The 18,375-nt window shown below is 45.1% G+C and overlaps 1 protein-coding gene across 1 annotated transcript in view; it reads right to left on the minus strand.

The window, feature by feature from the left end:
* The window catches only part of CLSTN2 (calsyntenin 2), a 444,992-nt gene that overhangs the window by 8,040 nt on the left and 418,577 nt on the right, over positions 1-18,375 (minus strand). Inside the window, exons 11-12 of the mRNA XM_004712113.2 lie at positions 4,627-4,775; positions 2,567-2,784 (exon numbers count right to left, since the gene is read on the minus strand). Coding sequence (XP_004712170.1) covers positions 2,567-2,784; positions 4,627-4,775 — 367 coding nt within the window. The remainder of the gene's footprint in view (positions 1-2,566; positions 2,785-4,626; positions 4,776-18,375) is intronic.

Here is an 18,375-nt window from a genome sequence, read left to right on the forward strand (position 1 = left end):
GCTTATGGGGCACTCTCCTGTGCTGGTGTGAACAGGACCCCACAGCCATCAACAGCACAGAGCCCCTCTGCCGCACAGCCACGCCTGCGCGTCAGAGGAAACCTGTGCTCGGAGGGCGCGGGTGAGGGGTGGGGGCTCCAACTGCGGACGTTTTAGAGGTAGATCATCAGCCTTTCTTCCGAGGCACTTCTGAGAGAACAGCCACCATGAAGAGGGGTGCTCTTCCGACCCCCACCTCGCCAATGAGGAAACACAGGTTATAGGGACGAGATGAATGGGTTCTCCCGAGGAGCGAAGCGGGACAAGACCCATGTTGTTCTGACTCCGTCTCAGAGGTGGGGGTCTTCAGATATCTTGAACCTTGTACCTTTTTATTCAAATATTCGTGAAGACAGGCTTTCACGTCGGTAGATTTACTTATAAAAGTACATCCAGGGACTAATATATTGTATACACATTATAAAACATGTATGAAAATATAAATTAAAAAGGATCCACGAAAGCTGAGAGAAAGAAATGTGAATGCATTTTGTATTGCTTCACTTTTTAAGAGTGAACTATTTTTGACCTCACTAGATATGTATTATAAATAATGTGCGGTGTGCTTAATTTTTCAATCTTCGCTATGGCTGTGCGCTATTATTAGCACACTCTAAATGCACAGTGATAGACACTTCAGGCAAGGCTTTTTCCACACTCGGAGGTTTCGATCGTGTTAGGCTGGATCCGGCTTCTTTCTGCCCCCAGGAGGCTGCTGAGTGTTCCTGCTGCGTGGGAGGCACCCCAGTACGGTCCTTTTTCTCACTCTTCTTGATTCCCACTGATCTGAAGGGATCCCTCAGGAGCATCTGGTCTTGTTTAGCAAATGTTCTTGGTTATAGGGAAGGCTCAGCAATCAGGCGCACACAGTGCTGGGAGCACACAGCGCCGGGGACTGAGCCCACCCACCCACCCAAGGTCTATGTGGCAGTGCAGAAACCTGGTTGCCAGCACTAAGGAAGGGCAGGGAGGGCGACGGGCCAGCAGCGTGCACAGTCTGAGCAGAGGAGAGTGCCAGATGCACAGGGGATCGAAGAATGAAAGAGCACAAAGCGTGAGCCAGTGGGGGCAGGAGACCAGGGGGAGGGGGTCATTGAGGCTCTGTGGCAAATGCCAGTAGGTTGCTGGATCGAGGCACCCATGATGATCCTATCAACGAGGGTAAAATATCAAGTCCTAATAATAGCTATGGGCCACTTGGCTGTGTGCTTGGCATGCACTCTCATAAACAGAAGGTGAAATGTGGGCCCAGATAATTGCTTTTTCCCTACCCGCACTGCCTGGGTGCTGGCCTCAGGTGGAAGGAATGCAAATGCACTGTCCCTGCCCGTAACCACGGAGGTTGTAGGCTCTTCTTTCTGCTCTGAGTTTAGCTACAAATGAGGACAGGGAAAGAGGAAAGATCACACGACCTAATGTTCCTTGGCATGCAAGTAAGAAAGTGCCAGGCCCAGGCAGCAGGTAAAGCACCATCTATTTTTATGAGATATGAAGGGCTGCCTCTCCAGGCAGCCCACCTACCGGAGACCGGGGTGGTTTAGGCAATGGGGAATTGGGATGATTACAGAAGCAACCCTTCTGGGACTCAGACCCACTGGCACCAGCACATCATTAGCGGCCACTTTGGGAGGGGGAGAGTGGAAAGTGAGAATCCTCTTGGAGGAAGCAGCAAAGGTTCCCTCTTCTCCCTCCCTCCTCCCCTCCCTCCCTCTCTCCTTTCTTCCTTTCCCTCCATTTCTCCACTCCCTGTCCCCATACTATTGTGACTTTCCTCCCAAAACATGCTTACATTCCAGTTACTTCACAGTCACATGGAGGTGTCCTGGGAGCTCAGCGTGATATTTCTGAAATGGGACCTGCCGTTTCCTGTGTACGAGTTAGACTGCAGCTACCGCTTTTACTGTTGGTGCTTCTTCAGATTTTCTTCTGATTATCAAAAGAGCACCGGGCCGTTATGGTACATTTTTACAGTTGCAGAAAAGTGGAGGGAAGCAGAGACAAATTGGCTGTCACCGAGCTTCTCTGAGAGGATGGCTGCCTTTGGGTCCAGACCCAGGCAACGCCCCCCTTCCCTTACATGGTGGGGGTCATTCCAGGTGCAGACACTAGGTCATGTGGGGCCTTGCTTTTTGCACTTTATCATTTAGCACAGTGGTTCTCAAACTCCCTGATGCCGTAACCCTTTCATATAGTTCCTCAAGTTGTGGTGACGCCCCCAACCATAAATTATTTTTGTTGAAACTTCATAACAGTAATTTTGCTACTGTTTTGAATCGGGTAACCCCTGTGAAAAGGTCGTTCAACCCCCAAAAGGGTCATGACCCACAGGTTGAGAACCGCTGATTTAGCACAATGCCTTCTTAGTGACGTCCTGGCCTTTATATAGGTGTGGCGCCATTTGCAAAGCCATGCCTCTCCTGGAGGCCGTTGGGATTGTGCCCAGAGTTGTTTGTTTTTAACTAATGTTTGTCATTGCCATGGCGAACAGTGTAGCTCACTTTCCTTGCAACCCCATAGGCAACTGTACCTGTGGTTTTCAGGTCCCCGGGAGGCTCAGCTTTGGCAAAGGTGCTCACAATCTTGATGTCTGGGAAGAGGACCACCCCTCTGGCACTTTCAAACTGAGCGGCAGGCCTCCAGAATCGCTCGGTTCCCCGCAGGGTGATGTGGGGCTCGATGGCCTGCAGAACCATCACGTAGGCGTCCACATCGGGGATGCTAATGCACACGTCTTCTCCAAAACACCTGCAGGAAGAGTGGGGCGGGGGCACCAATACAATCCGTGGGCTACAGGCTGCATTGTCGCCGGGCTACAGGCAGCGTTGGCACTGCTGGTCTGTTATACGGCATCTGGACTGTGCGAGGGCCCAAGGATGTCGGCAGACATTCAGATGGAAAGTCAAACCACTAGCCATCTAGTAGGGACTTCCAAAGATGGGCCCCTGGAGCAATGGGAACTTTCTGTGTGAGTGACAAGTAGCATTTAGACCTTTAATTATCCTTGAAGCAAGACATTGGCGGCAGCATTAGCTGGGCAGCACTGACTTATTGTGTGTATCAGTCTTGGGTGGTAAAGCACCTGCTGGCGGAGTTGCTAAAGCTTGTGAAAGAGCTCGGATACTGCTCCCCAAGAGTCAATGTTTGGAAGCCACTAGGTGCTCCGTGGCAGTCTGCTTCCACAATGAGTGACCATCGTGGACTCTGGAGGGGGCAGTTCTGTTCTGTCCTAAAGGGCCACTAGAAGTTGAATGGACTGGATTGCTCTTAGATTTGGCAGGGTCTGGGGAAGCTAACTGTTGGCTATACACCTTACTAATTGAGATCCCGGGGGGAAAACCCTTCTACGGGGTGGGTGCTGGGTCTCTGAGGACTTCACACAAGGTGCCCTATCAGGTGTGGGGGCGGAATGGACTGGTCATGCACTCCCTGTTCCTGAGTACAAGCAAGATGGAAATAGTGCCAGGCAGGCAATCCCAGCCTAGGCTGACCCCAGGTGTGTTCGAGTAGGGAGGAGAACTGTACTCCCTCCCTCAATGGTGACTTTTTCGGAAGTAGACCACCAAGCATTTCTACTGAGGCACATCTGGGGAGATTTGAAATCTCCAACTTTGGGGTCAGAAGCTCAACATGTTAATCATTTGCAGACCCAGGCCCTCCATCCCTGATCGGTATTGTTCTTCATAGCTGTTGTATGGGTCCCAGCTCCCAGAGAGCCCACATGTGTAGAGTAGATATGCTGTTGAGAGTACTCAGGACCAAGGCCAGTCAGAAGCTCATCACAAGGCCTGCCTTGCCGTGCGTCTCTGGTGGTTCCCAAATGCCAACCTTTTGCTTTCTTCACTGAGTGCTTAAACATTTGCCCCATTGGGTTCCTTCTAATCATAACCCAAACACACCAGCAAAACCGCTGGCACTGAGTTAATTCCAATTCCAAGCAACCCTATAAGACAGATCAGAACTACCTCTGTCAGATTTCAAGGTTGTATCTCTTTTTGAGACTACAAAACTTCATCTTTGTCTTGTGAAGTTGCCAGTGGTTTCGAACTGCTGACCTTGTGGTCTAACCCACTGTTACCAGGGCTCCTTTCTATCGTACAATTAAAACAAACAAACACAACATAAGAAAACAAACTCCATGCCCTCAAGGCAATTCTGACTCATAGTGATCCTATACGGCAGAGTAGAACCGCCCCAAGGCTATTAATCATTAAGGTGCAAAAAGCCTCCTCTTTCTCCTGGGGAGCAGTGAGTGATTTTGAATTGCTGATTTTATGGTTAGCAGACCAACTTATAACCCTCTGTGCCACCAGGGCTCCTTTATCGTATAATGAATGAAAAAAATACCCACTGCCATCAAGTAAGTCCTTAGGTCTTAAGTTCTAGGCATTAGCTCAGTGCAGTCAAAAATAAAGCAAACTGGGTTTGTATGGGCAAAATAACAGAACATTTTCCTTCAGATGAAAACACAGATCCACTGATGTACCCTCATAGGGAAAGTGGGAGAATGAAAATGTTTTTAAATGACAGCAATGATGAAAACAGAAAACAGAACTCAGCTTTGCAGGAGAATATCCCATGAGCACTCACTGGACTTTTGAAGAGACCTTCAGGCGACGCACACCTGCTGTTGGGAACTGCCTGGAGTTGATGTAGGAGACCTTCTGGAGGGCACGGTTGATGTTCTCAATGTCATCACCTTCCATCACCAGGATGGACTGCGAGGGGTTGAAGTGATACTGGAAGACACAGTGGGGATTGGAGGTCATGGAGAGAATGGGTAAAGATGTACAGTCCCATGGAAGTCTTCCATTTCCATGTAAAAACCATTAAAACCACCACGAACTACAGACACACCAAACCAGTTGCCAGTGAATAATTCCCAGGTGGGCAGAGTAAAACTGTCCTCCATAGGGGTTTCAAGACTGTGAGCTTTTGGAAGCAGATCACCACGTCTTTCTTCGGAGGTTCCTCAGGGTGGTATCAAACAGTCAGTCTTTCAGCTAGTAGTTGAGTACTTTACTGCTTGTGCCACCCAGAGACATCTTAATGCCACTACAATCATCTCCAGATCATAAGTTTTGTAACAGGTGATGGTTCTAGCCACTTGCTGCTCTAGGTAGGTTTTAGAGCCCTCGCCTAGCAAGTAGTCTCAGGGATTATAAATTCCTGATAGCATCATCCAGAGCCAGGATCAAGGTCAGGAAACCAGTCAGTGCTCTGGAAGCTGAGCAGCCTTCAGTGAGGGGCGGTCCATGCTCTGTGCTACCCAAGTGCTGTTGGCCAAACTGCTCTATCTGCTGTCAGCACAAAAACTTAGGACTTGAGCTCCTTCACTGTTCTGGTCTTTGGCCTTGGACTGCCCCTCAATCCATCTGTCACTCTACTTCCTTACCCCTGTCCTATCTTCTTGGTATCCTACCTTAATGCTCATTGTCCAACTCTCCTCCCTAAATCTAATCATTGGTCTGGCTTTCGTGGTGAACTCTGTTTTCCCATGGAATTCACTCACTATCTGCTTTCCCGACTACATTTGTTATGTACTCATCCCATCTCAAGTTTGTTAGCCCACAGAGGGTCTATGTGGTCAGACACTCCCAACCTTGTCACGTGGACCACTGTATCACACTAGATACTGACTCCATCTTCACCGTGTCCCAGCCTCCAGCAGCTAAGCATTTTTGAATGGAGCATGAAGAACTGCCTTTGCATTGCTTTGAGAATGAACTGTTATCAACAGGATATCAGAAACATTGTTATGGAAATTCTATCAGCTGAATGCTCACACCACCAAAATAGAAGACACGCAGCTGCAATTCCCTAACAATCATTTATTTGTATGAGTAGATAATATATTTGTACACACACAGGTATATTTATATATTCTGACTGAAAAGTCTCTTGTTCCCCATCTACCTAGTTCACACAATTACATCCCACAGGTAATCCTGGGGGAGGGCGGGGCACTGCTGTCCTATTGTTAGCAGGCATCACCATGTCACTTGCAGCCCCCTTCCTGCAGAGTACACCTCCTTGCCCTGCAGAGCTCAGTGGTGGTCATTCGAGTTGCTCAAAGAAATGTCTGCAAAAATATTGTTTGGTTCACACCCATGTGGAAGCTTGAACAATTAGGTCCTTGATGCCCTCTTTCCCAGTCATGAAACCAGAAAAGTTCCTTTAGGGTTTGAACCATCAACTTGAGTTTCACAGTGAGGATGGCATAGGACAGAGTTGCAGCCTATCTATTAAGGACATGAATTTTAAATGATAAAATTTTGTTACATAAGCCACTGACTTTTAAAAATTATTTGTGAACACAGTGTAACCTAGTCTGTCTTGAAAGTTATTATTTAGTTTTCTTGTGACTGTATAGGCAATGCATATCGATCTCCAGTTTTCTTTGTTCTGATACCGAAGGTAGCTAATTAGATATTATTCTTCCTTTTACTTTTTCACTTAGCTCTTATTTTGGAAGCTTATTTGTATCAGTACATCATGTTCTTCCCTATTCTGTTTTATATCTGTATTGTATGACTATACTATAATTTATTTAACCACTCTAATATTGACATTTTAGTTCTTTCCAATCTTTATTAATAAAAGCAATTAATACCTTGTGTATATTTCATTTCAAAAATATGTGAATATGTATGTAGGATAAATGGTTACAAATGGAATGATGATAGGTCAAAGAGTATTTCACTTATAATTTTGGTGACATTGACAAACTCTACATTGCTAGGAATTTTGTCTGTGAATAATGGGTATTCCAGAACACTTAATTATGCTCATGAGGAATCTCTACCAGGGGATACTGCATGGTTTAAAATCAGGAAAGTTGGGAGTTTGGCAAGATGGCACCCAGGTAAGCAGACCACGTTGAGAGCTCCATGACAATAAGTGAACCTAGTGTCAAGGAGGATGAGTGGGAGGATTCTGGTAAGTAAAAAGATGCCTGGGACAACCCATAATACTTACTCAGTATGGGGGGTGACCTTCCCCCCATCTAGCCTTGCTCTGGAGCCCCAGGTATCTGTGAACTGGTCCCAGGGATTCCCTGGCCCATTCTTGACCCTGACAATTGGCCAATCCTCAACATGATCACCACACTGCAGCCAGCCAGCTGCTCTTTTGAGTCCCCCACAGCCCCCATACGGTGGACCCCATATGGAGGCTATCTTCCTGTGACACTCTCTGCTGGACCCCATATGGAGGCTATCTGCCTGTGACATTCTACACTGTGCTTGCTTCTCCCCCAGCTCCCTTCTCCCCACATGGTGGCAGGTCCCAGCACTGAGCTGGGGTTACTGCTCACCACCCACCTGCAGCCCCAGCAGCCGTGGCTAGATGCTGTCCTCAGTCTGCCGGCTGTAAGTTTAGTCACTTGTAGTTGTAGTGGCTCTCCCTACAATTTCCTGGAACCTCCTACCCATGCAGCAGTGGTGGCTTCTCCCACCACCACTCAGTATCTTTATCCACGGCTGAGGCAGCTGTTCCACCATTGCCTGGCGCCCCACCCTGTGGCAGTGGGGCTTTTAGGACTATCGCCCTGCACTCCCTCACATGGCAGCAAGGCCCTCTCTACCTTTGCCCAGCACCTCTACCCATGGCAGCGGGGCATTTTCCACATTTTCCTGGCACCCCCCTCCCTCATCAGAGGTACTTCTTCTGCCTTTGCCCAGCACTTCCAACTCTGTCAGTGAGACTTTTCCCGTGGTATCCCCAACACCTCAACCAGCATCAGTGGGGCTTTCCCTGCCTTTGCCCAGCACTCCCCCCCCACAACCCCCATTGGCAGTGGGCCTTCTCCCACTGTTGTCCAGCACCCCCATGAACAGCCCTCACTGCCTGCAAAGCCCCCACCTGTGTGCCCAGAGAAGGCCACCAGAACTGCCCTCCAAATAGAGAATCCCACTGTCTAAGGAGAGTAAAACCCTAGTGAGATGAAGAAGTAGCTTGACCCCCTAATGCAGTTTGCTATAGGCACTCCACAGAAGCATTCCTATCAGCCTCACAATGAGAGAGCCCAGGGCTCTTTGACTCCCTGGAAAAAGGCACCAAGCTCCTCCAAAACAACACATAGATAGCAACAATCCACAACAACCTCAACAACCAAAATGAAGCCATGAGAAACAAAACGCAATGTCAGAGGAAATCCTGAATCTAGTGATATGCATAGAACCAGCAGAAGTTGAGCTACCACAGAAAAAAACTTCAGAATGCTGCTAGGAGTCATACAGTATGTTAAGGAAGCATTATATAAAAAGGATTAAATGATAGAGGAGATAAAGGCCACACACCAAAGGGAAATACAAGAGATAAGGGATGAGTAACAAAATCAAATAACACATTAACAGGCTTCACCAACAGGCTAGAAGAAGCTGAAAACCATACCAGTGACCTTGAGGGTAACCAGGCAGACTTCAACAAGTGGTAAAGACAATCAAATAAGATAATCAAAGAAGTCAAATAAAACCTGGGAACAATGTCAGATACTCTGAGTAGGAACAACATTAGAATAATTGGCCTACCAGAACAAGATACAACAAAGAAGTCAACAGCAAAAATAGTGAGGGAATTCCTAAAGGAAACTTCCCCAGCTTAATGAATGAGAATCAAGCAATCATTCAGGAAGCAAAGGACACCAGCTAGTCTAAATCCCAGGAAGAATTTGCCAAGGCATATAATAGTTAAGCTATCCAACTTTGAGGAAAGGAGAAAATAATGAGAGAGGCTAGGGGAGGGGAAAGGGCAGTTCCCTATAAAGGTACTCAAATAGGAATATGCTCAGACTTATCAGCAGACACCATGAATAAGAAGAGAGAGTGGACTAACATCTTCTGAAAGTTGAAAGCAAACCCCCAAATCCTTTCTCCAGCCAAATTATCTATCAAGATAGAGAAGTAATAGTGTTCTGGAACAAGGAACAACTCAAAGAATACATTAAAAGAAACCCAGCTCTACCATAAATCCTTGTGGACCCACTGTAGTTAGAAGGACAAAACTCACCAAGCACAAATAGTAGACCACCACATAGAGCAACTTCACCCAGAGGTCAATACATTGAATACAGCCCCCAAAATAACATTTGCTCTGTGGTGAAAAGAAGGCAAGAGTGAACCACACACACTCTCACAATGCACTGATAAGGGAGGCAGGAAAACAGCATAAAAGCCACAAGTTGACATCACAGAGTCCACAGATGTATAACTCTGAATATCAATGGTCTGGTATCACCCATTAAAAGACAGAGGCTAGTGGACTGGCTTTGAAAACATAACCCACGGATCTGCCACCTACAAGAGGCACAGTTCAAGCTTGAAGACAAGGCTGAGAATCAAAGGCTGGAGAAAAATATACCAAGCAAACGACAATTAAAAAAAAGCAGGGGTTTCAATCCTAATCTTTGATGAAATGTATCTCAAGGTGCAAGCCATAACAAGAGATAAGAAAGGGAACTATATAATGCTCAAGGGATTAGTCAACTAGGAAACAGTGAGCATGATAAATATTTATGCACCTGAGAGACCGTGAAATTCGTCAGTCAAATATTCCAAAAGATGGAAAAAGAAATCACAGGCTCAACAATCATAGTAGATGTCTTTAATTCACAACTCTCTGATAAAGTTAGGGAAAGAAGATTAACAAGGAAGCTACAGAACTAAACTCTACAATTAGGCGACTTGACCTGATAGACATTTTTGGAGGGTTCCACCCAGGTGTAAAAAAAAAAAAATCACATTTTTCCAAGCCCACATGGCACATACGCAAAGATAGACCACATGCCTGGATACAACTCAAGTCTATGTAAATTCAAGAACATAGAGGTTACTTAGACTGCCCTCTCAGACCACTATGCCATAAGACTGGAAATCAACAAAAAGATGATTAAGAAAAAAGGGTAAACAATTTGAGGTTGAATAACTCTGTACTGCAAAATAAGTGGCTATTGTTTCAGATCAGAGAAAAAATCAGGAAATTTTTAGTAGCCAATGAGCCTTAGAATACGACATAGACATACCAAAACCTTTGGGACACAGCAAAAACCGTTATCAGAGGAAGTTTGATATTGATAAATGCACTCATGAAAAAGGAAGAGAGAATTATTATGATTGGTACTCTGGCACAAAACCCCAACAATTAGAGTGGAGTCAACAGGACAATCCTACTAATAGCAACAACAACAAAAATAGTAAAAATCAGGGCAGAAATAAATGAGTGGGAAAAAGAAAACAATGTAAAAAATCAATACAGCAAAACAAAGCTGGTTCTTTCAGAGCAATAACAGAATTGATAGACCATTGGAAATCCTAACCAAAGAAAAGAAGGAACAAATATTAACAGTCAGGATGAGGAATGAAACACGGTGAATTACAACGGACCCTAAGGAAATTAAAAGAATAATTACAAAGTATTCCAATGAATTCAACAACTTGGAAGACATGGACAAATACTTGGAAAAATGATCCTCCATAGCCAGATGGACGTCAAGAACATCAAGAGACCCATATAAATAGAGGAAATAGACAAAATTATCAAGGAAACACTAACTAAAAATGCCCTGGGCCAGATGGCTTCACAGGAGAATTATAACAAGAATTCAGGACAGAACTGACACCAATCCTACACAAACTCTTCCAGAGCATAGAAAAAATAGCTAACTTCCAAATTATTTCTGTGAAGATAGCATAACACTGATACCTAAAGTGGGCAAGGACTCCACAAGAATTGAGAACTGCAGACTGATATCTCTAATGAACACTGATGCACAAATCCTTAACAAAAGACTGGCCAATAGAATATAAGTTTATAAAACAAATAATTCACCATGACCAAGTGGGATTCATTCCAAGAATGCAGGGATGGTTCAAGATCCAAAAGTCCATCAGCATTATTTGTCACATTAACAAGAAAAAGGACAAAAACCACATGATCATATCAATAGATGCAGAAAAAGGATTCGATAACACCCAATACCCATTCCTGTTTAAGACACTGAAGAAGATAGGAATGGAAGGAAAATTCCATAAAATAAAACAAGCTATATATGAAAAGCAGCCAGCATTATAGTCAATGGGGAAAAGACAAAAACAATCTCACTGAAAAAGGTGATCAGACAAGAATGCCCCTTGTCCTCATTTCTATTTAACATCCTACTGGAGGTCCTAACTAGCAACATAAGGCAAAAGAGAGACATCAAAGGTATTCGCCTTGGGGAAGAAGAAGTGAAATTATTGTTTTTCACAGATGATATGATTTTATATATGGAAAACCCTAAAGCTCCACAAGAGGAGTGCTGGGACTGATAGAGAAATAGCAGAGTGGCAGGATACGAGGTCAACAAACAGAAGTCTATCAGACTGCTATATGTATAGAATGAGTCCATGGAAGAAAAGATCAAATAGGTAGTACCCTTCACCACAGCCAAGCACAAATTAAAATAGCTAGGGATATACCTAACAAATAAAGCAAAAGATTTGTATGAGGAAACTACAAAACACTATTATCAGAAACCCAGAGTGACCTCCACAAACGGAAGGATATCCCATGCTCAAGTTTTGGAAGACTTAATAAAGATGTCAGTTCTGTCCAAGGCACTATACAAGTTTAATGCCATCCCAATATAAATACCAACAACCTTTTCAAAGAATTAGAGAAATGAACTACCAGCTTCATATGGAGAGGGAAGAAGCCCAGAATTAGCAGACAGCACCTCAAGAAGAAGGACAAAGTGGGAGGGTTTGCTTTACCTGACTTTAGCACCTACTATACAGACACAGTGGTCAAAACAGCGAGGTACTGGTATAGTGACAGATATTCAGACCAATGGTAAATAACCGAAAACCCAGAAATGAAATCATCAGCATACAGACAACTGCTCTTTGACAAGGACCCCAAAAATATAAAATGGGGAGTAGATGTCCTCTTTAACAATTAGTGCTGGGTAAAAAAGGATATCTACCTGCAGAAAAATGAAGCAAGACCCTTACCTCACTCCATGCACAAGAATAAATTCAAGGTGAATCTCAGACCTCAAGGTAAAACCCCAAACTCTTAGGGCCATCAATGAGGGAATTGGGACAAACCTAAGAACTATCAGAATAGGGAAGGACACAAACATGGTAGAAGCACAAATTGACAAGTGGGATATACTGAAGATAAAACACCTGTGTACATCAAAATGTTTCGCTAAGAGAGTAATAAGAGAACCACAGACTGGGAAAACAGCAATAATACATCAGAAAAAGGACTTATTACTGAAATTTACAATACTCTGCTAGCCAATAATAGGAAAATATACCCATTCAGGAGATGGACCTGAACAGAAGTTTCATAAGGGCCGAATCCAAATGGCCAACAAACACAAGAAAATGTTCCTGATATCACCTAACACTCTCAAAGATAACCCAACTCAAAACATCAGAAAGCAATACGTGTTGGAGGGGCTGTCGTGAGATAGGAACTCTCGTCCACTGCTGGTGGTCCCATCGGTATGTGCAGCCATTTTGGAAACCGATATGGTGATACCTAAAACAAATAGAAATCAAGCTGCCATATGACCCAGCAATGCCCCTACTGGGCATATACCCAGAAGAAGTAAGAAACAGACCATGACCCCACATCTGTGCTGCAATGTTCCTTGCAGTGCAGTTCACAATCGCAAACAGCTTAAATTTCCATCAACCAATGAATGGATTGAAAAGCTCTGGTATACACATATAATGGAGTACTATGAATCTCTAAAAAGCAGTGATGAATGCATGAAGCACATCATCACATGGGAAGAGTTGGAAGAAATCTTGCTAAGCGAAGTAGGCCAAGCACAAAGGACAAGTACAACACGAGTCCACTGAGGCACCCTTAAAAAGCACAAAGGGCATAGGGGAAAAGCCACCACATGCATGACTTCCCGGGGTGAGGTACAGGCACTCTGGCAGTGGTCAGAACCAACCCAGGGATGCATATGGCAGCCAACTAAAAAAAAGGGGAAAGGGAAGGAAAAAATAAAGAATATGGACAGTGGGGGAACGGCACTAACCCATATATGGGGAGGGTATTGTTCCTGTATCCACAGGAAAGCAAGAAAGGCACCAGACCTCAACCTGGAGTTCCAAGCCTTGAAGGCAATTGGCCGGCATGAAGCAGCAAACTAGCAGAAAGGTCTACAGGGCCTTTCCCTGTCCCAGCTATATTGACCCCTTCCCTAGAAGGAAGCACTACAGAGGACAGCACTGAAGATACACCCGGGAAGAGGGGCAGGTCTGCCCAGACCACATGGGAGCAAACTAAGAGGGAAAGAGAGAGGGAAGGAGAGAGAGAGAGAGAACTCTACATCTTGGCCCACCAAGCCTCAAGGATGACATTCCTGTTTGGAGCAGCCAATTCACAGAGAGGACCGTAGGGCTGGCCCCACCATGAAACATGATGCCCCCTCACTGACCCACAGCATTATGGGGGACAGCACTGGAGACACAGTGTGGGAATTGTATCTGGTCTGGTCCCCACCCCCACCACCCAGGAGCGAAACACAAAGGGAGTGCAACAGAACATCCAGGGGCTGGAGCAAAGCCCCTGAGGAATCCCCGAAAAGAGACCCTGGAATCAGTGGACAGGGCTTGGCATGTCACCGGATTGGAAAACATTCAAAATGGTCAGCAGACACATCCGGAACTATTTATAGGCTTTTCCCCCACTTTTTTTCTTTTTCTCGTGTCTATCCATATAAGATAGGCAGGATAAACAATCCTAAGAAGAAAATAACAAGGCCGATGACTCTGGTGGGACATAGGAGAGGAGGAGGTGGGAGAAAGGGAGGGGGAAGCCAGCCAACCCAGGGACAAGGGAACAATAAGAGATCTAAAATCGATGGCGAGGAGGGTGTAAAATGCCTGGTGGGGTTTGATCAAGTGCAATGTAGCCAAGAGAAAGTATTGAGAGCCAAATGAAGGTAGAACATGATAGTGGGAGAGGAAGAAAGTAAAAAGAAACAGAGGAAAGAACTAGGAGGCAAAAGACATTTATAGAAGTATAAATATAGGCATGCAGATATATAAATATATAAGGTAGCAGATGGGCATTGGGCGTCTACCCAAGTACCCCCTCAATGCAAGAACACTTTCTAATAGCCTGACATTCTATGTATGATGCTCACCTTCCCGACGCAATTGCTGAAGCAAAAATGGGTACATAAGCAAAAGTCATGAAGAAAGCTGATAGTGCCCAGCTATTACAAAATACAGTATCTGGGGTCTTAATGGCGTGTAGTTAAACAAATGGTCATCTAGCAGGGAAGCAACAAAACCCACTTGGAAGAAGCACACCAGCCTGTGTGATCACGAGGTATCGACAGGATCAGGTATCAGGCATCAGAAGAACCCAAACAAACAAATATATCAATGAAAATGAGGGGGTTTGGAGTGGAGACCCAAAGCCCATCTGTAGACAAATGGACATCCCCTCACAAAAGGGTCACAAGGAAGGAGTCAGCCAGGGTGCAGTATAGCACCAACAGAGTACACAACATTCCTTCAGTTCTTTAATGCTCCCTCCTCCCCACCACTATCCGACCCCAATTCAACCATACAAATCAGGCAAGAGCAGGCGAAGCATGTACACTAGAGATAACCCCTCAGGAGCAGTAATGGGAGTAGTGATACCATGAGGGTAGGGTAGGCGGGGGTGGGGGTGGTGAGAAATGGGGACCTGACTGCAATCATCATCGATGTATAATACCACCGCCACCACTAGGGGGATGAACAATAGAAACTTGGGTGAAGGGAGACAGTGGATGGTGTAAGATATGAAAATAATAAGAATTTATAATTTATCAGGGACTCATAAGGGTGGGAGGGAGAGACAAAAAAGCAGAAAGAAAATATTTTGAAAATGATGATGGAAACATATGTACAAATGTGTTTGATACAATTGATGTGTGGATTGTTATGAGATCTGTAAGAGAGCCCAATAAAATGATTTATTTTAAAAAATCAGGAAAGTTGTGTGTCAGGATTGCATCATTTCACCATACTTATACAATGCGTATGCTGAGTAAATAATCCACGAAGGTAGACTATTTAAAGTTGGCATCAGGGTTGGGAAAAGGCTCATTAACAGCGTGTGATAGCTAGATGATGCAGCTAGTTTTTGGAAAGTGCAGAGGACGTGAAACCCTAACTGATGAAATCTGAAAGCGATAGCCATCCATAAAGGTTCAACATAAGGAAACAAAAATCCTTACAATTGGCCAATAAGCAACATCATGAAACACGAGGAGCACACAGATTGTCAGGGGTTTCATTTTACTTGTATCCATAATCAACACTCCGGGAAACAGCGGTCGAGAAATCAATCGATGCGTTTCACAAAGGGCATCTGCTGCAGCACACTTCTGGGAAGGGTGAGAGAGCAAAGATGCCATTTGTGAATTTGACACCAGCCATGGGATTTCAGTGGCCTCGTGGGCACGTGAAAGCTAGTCCATGAATAAAGGGAGATCCAAAGTCTCTGAGTGATGGCGTTAGTGGAGAATTGTGGATTGATAATAGAGTGCCTGAAGAATAGACCAATTTGCGTTGGAAGAATACAGTCAGGATGCTCTTTAGAAGTGAGGTTAGCAAGACTATGCCTTGGATTTTGGCCTTATGATCAAGAAGGTCCAATCCCTGGGACCTTTGATAATTTATAAATTATTTTTATTTTCATATTTTACATTGTCCACTGTCTCCCTTCACCCATGTTTCAAACTGCTGACCTTGAGGTTAGCAGCCCAACGTGTAACCACTATGCCACCAGGGCTCCTTGTATTAGAATCACTGATATTGTAATTACTGTGTACTGGACCTTTGGTAATGGCAGCATTCCTCCTTCCCCAATGATCCAGTTCCCTCCTGCGCTTCAAAGCCCTAAGTAGGGACTTGTGGTGGTAAGGGTCACTCCTTTGTGCAGTCTGTCTCTGGGCTGGTTTCTCTCTTGCTTTGGGTGACTCACCAGCCTAGAGGTCATAGCCATGGAGCTGCCACATGCTAATGGGACATAATTGGTTTTGACACATTTCACATGTCACCTTTTGGATTTGATCAGCTTTAAGACCCCCCTTCTAAAACAGGTTCCCAGATTTAGTTGGCATAGCACCCTTTTCAGAAAACAAATGAAACATGTAGGAATATTTTAACAAAATTTCTTCTCAGCTCTTCTTCAATGCCCCCACCCCACCCCAATTGCACCCAAGGCTACTACTGCACACACACACATGCCCATCAATCCAGTGACTCCGGGGGATGGTAGTGCTCACTTTGGAAATCACCTTCTAACACCATCACCTATGTTCTAAAGGAGTTTCTGTCCTGCTGAGATATCTGTGCCACAGCAGATGGCCGGTGGTGATGTTGCTGTCTTGTTGTCTGCCTTCCTCAGCAGTGTGAACACCTTGAGGCAAGGGTGTCCTGACCTGTCCTCAGCATTGCCATGAGGAGCCACTGCAGAACAACAGGGTGATCCCTGAACCTTGCATAAGGGCTAAATAGGAAAGTGAGGTTCTTCTCAGTGGCTCGCAACCTGTGGGTCGCAACCCCTTTTGGGGTTGAATGACTCTTTCATAGGGGTCACCAGATTCATAACAGTAGCAAAATTACAGTGATGAAGTAGCAATGAAAATAATTTTATGATTGGGGGGTCACCACAACATGAGGAACTGTATTAAAGGGTCGTGGCATTAGGAAGGTTGAGAACCACTGTTCTGGATGGATGGATGGATGGATGAATGGATGGATGGATGGATGGATGGATGGATGGATGGATGGATGGATGGATGGATGGGCAGCACCCATGGCCATCAGCAGAGGGCATATTCCCACAATAGCCATTTATGGACAAGCTAGGGAATATGCTGGATCTCTAGTTAATGTCTGGATCTGACTGTCAGGGCAACCACTCAGAGAACTCCCACAGGGCACAAAGGTAGACACAGATCTAGCCATCAACCTAAGTCTGGCAGGATAAAAAAACAAAATCCTCCACCCAATAAATTACGGATGTTTAGATTTGTAGTCGTCCCAGCCTACAGCATGAATTGGCCTTGGGTCATGGGGGTGATGTACCTGCCCCGGCATCACCACTGAGGTGGGAGATGGGGATGCTGGAGCCTCGGTAGAGATGAGAGTGCTCACTTCTGGGAAGCTGCATGTGTCCTTGAGCAAAGAGGTGTCAGACAGACAACCTTTGCAGAATGGTTGACCCTTGACCGGTCTCTCCAGCAACCAGTCCATAGCTGGGTGGTCTGTTCCTTAAAGATAGGCTGCTATGGGGCTGTAGGTCACTGACAATACTCTGGGATAGACACCTGCCAGACCTGCTGAGCTGGGCTACTTCAGAGGATCCACTGCCCCAGTTGCCACCTGGCCTTGCCCTGGGCATGTGGGTTATTATCTAGGTTTGTCCTGGGCATGCAGGTGCAAGGTCAACCCAACAGGAGAATCGAGCTGTGATTTGTTGAGAACCTATTGTGTTTGCTGGGGGCTTTATTATTTTGTTCAGTTTTTGACAATAGTATTGCAACATAAAAATTATCAAATTCATGATATAGACCAACAAATTGGGACTCAAAGAGTAGGCTTTCTTGCCCAAGGTACTCAGGTAGTAAATATCAGTGTTGAGAGTTGAACCTGTGACAGCATCCAAGTCAAGTCTGAGTCATAGCGACCTTTTGGACAGGGCAGAACTTTCCCTGTGGGTTTCTAAGACTGTAACTCTTTATGGGAATAGGAAGCTTCATCTTTCTCCCACACAGTAGAACTGCTATCCTTGCAATTAGCAGCAGAATGGGTAATTACACCCCCAGGGTTCCCTAGTCGAATCTAGGAGTATCAGATTTCAAAGTTCTTCCACAATGTGTAGATGGCAAATTGGCCGAGGAGGTATAGCTCCGAATGGGATACAGTTCTGGAATGTGATTGTTCCATGGGGTAAAAATAGCAGTCTCCCCAACAAGTCATCCTGGAGAAAAATTCACACAATATTCAGAATCCAAAGGAAAGGCAAGTAAAACAAGACCTCCCCTGTAAGTCGCAGAGAAGTTAACTTCCCTCAACTGCTGGAGGCCAGAGGAGGAAGGGGTCAGTAATTGATAAAGAAAATGATAGTCATTATTGTGAAAGTGATGGATGGAGAGATACCAGGAAGGAAGGGAGTGTTCCAACTTTTCAAGAACTCCTTCTAATCTGTTGGTGTGGCGGAAAGAGCATGGGCTCACTTTGAGCAAGTCCCTGAGCTCCAATCTCTTTATTTTTGAAACAGGGTCATAATATTTAATTTGTTGTGAGGAGTAAGGATAATGAAGGTAAA

The sequence above is a fragment of the Echinops telfairi genome, unplaced genomic scaffold (genome assembly GCF_000313985.2).
Source record: "Echinops telfairi isolate 266 unplaced genomic scaffold, ASM31398v2 ScPeMD7_16;HRSCAF=60, whole genome shotgun sequence".
Classification (NCBI taxonomy): domain Eukaryota; kingdom Metazoa; phylum Chordata; class Mammalia; order Afrosoricida; family Tenrecidae; genus Echinops; species Echinops telfairi.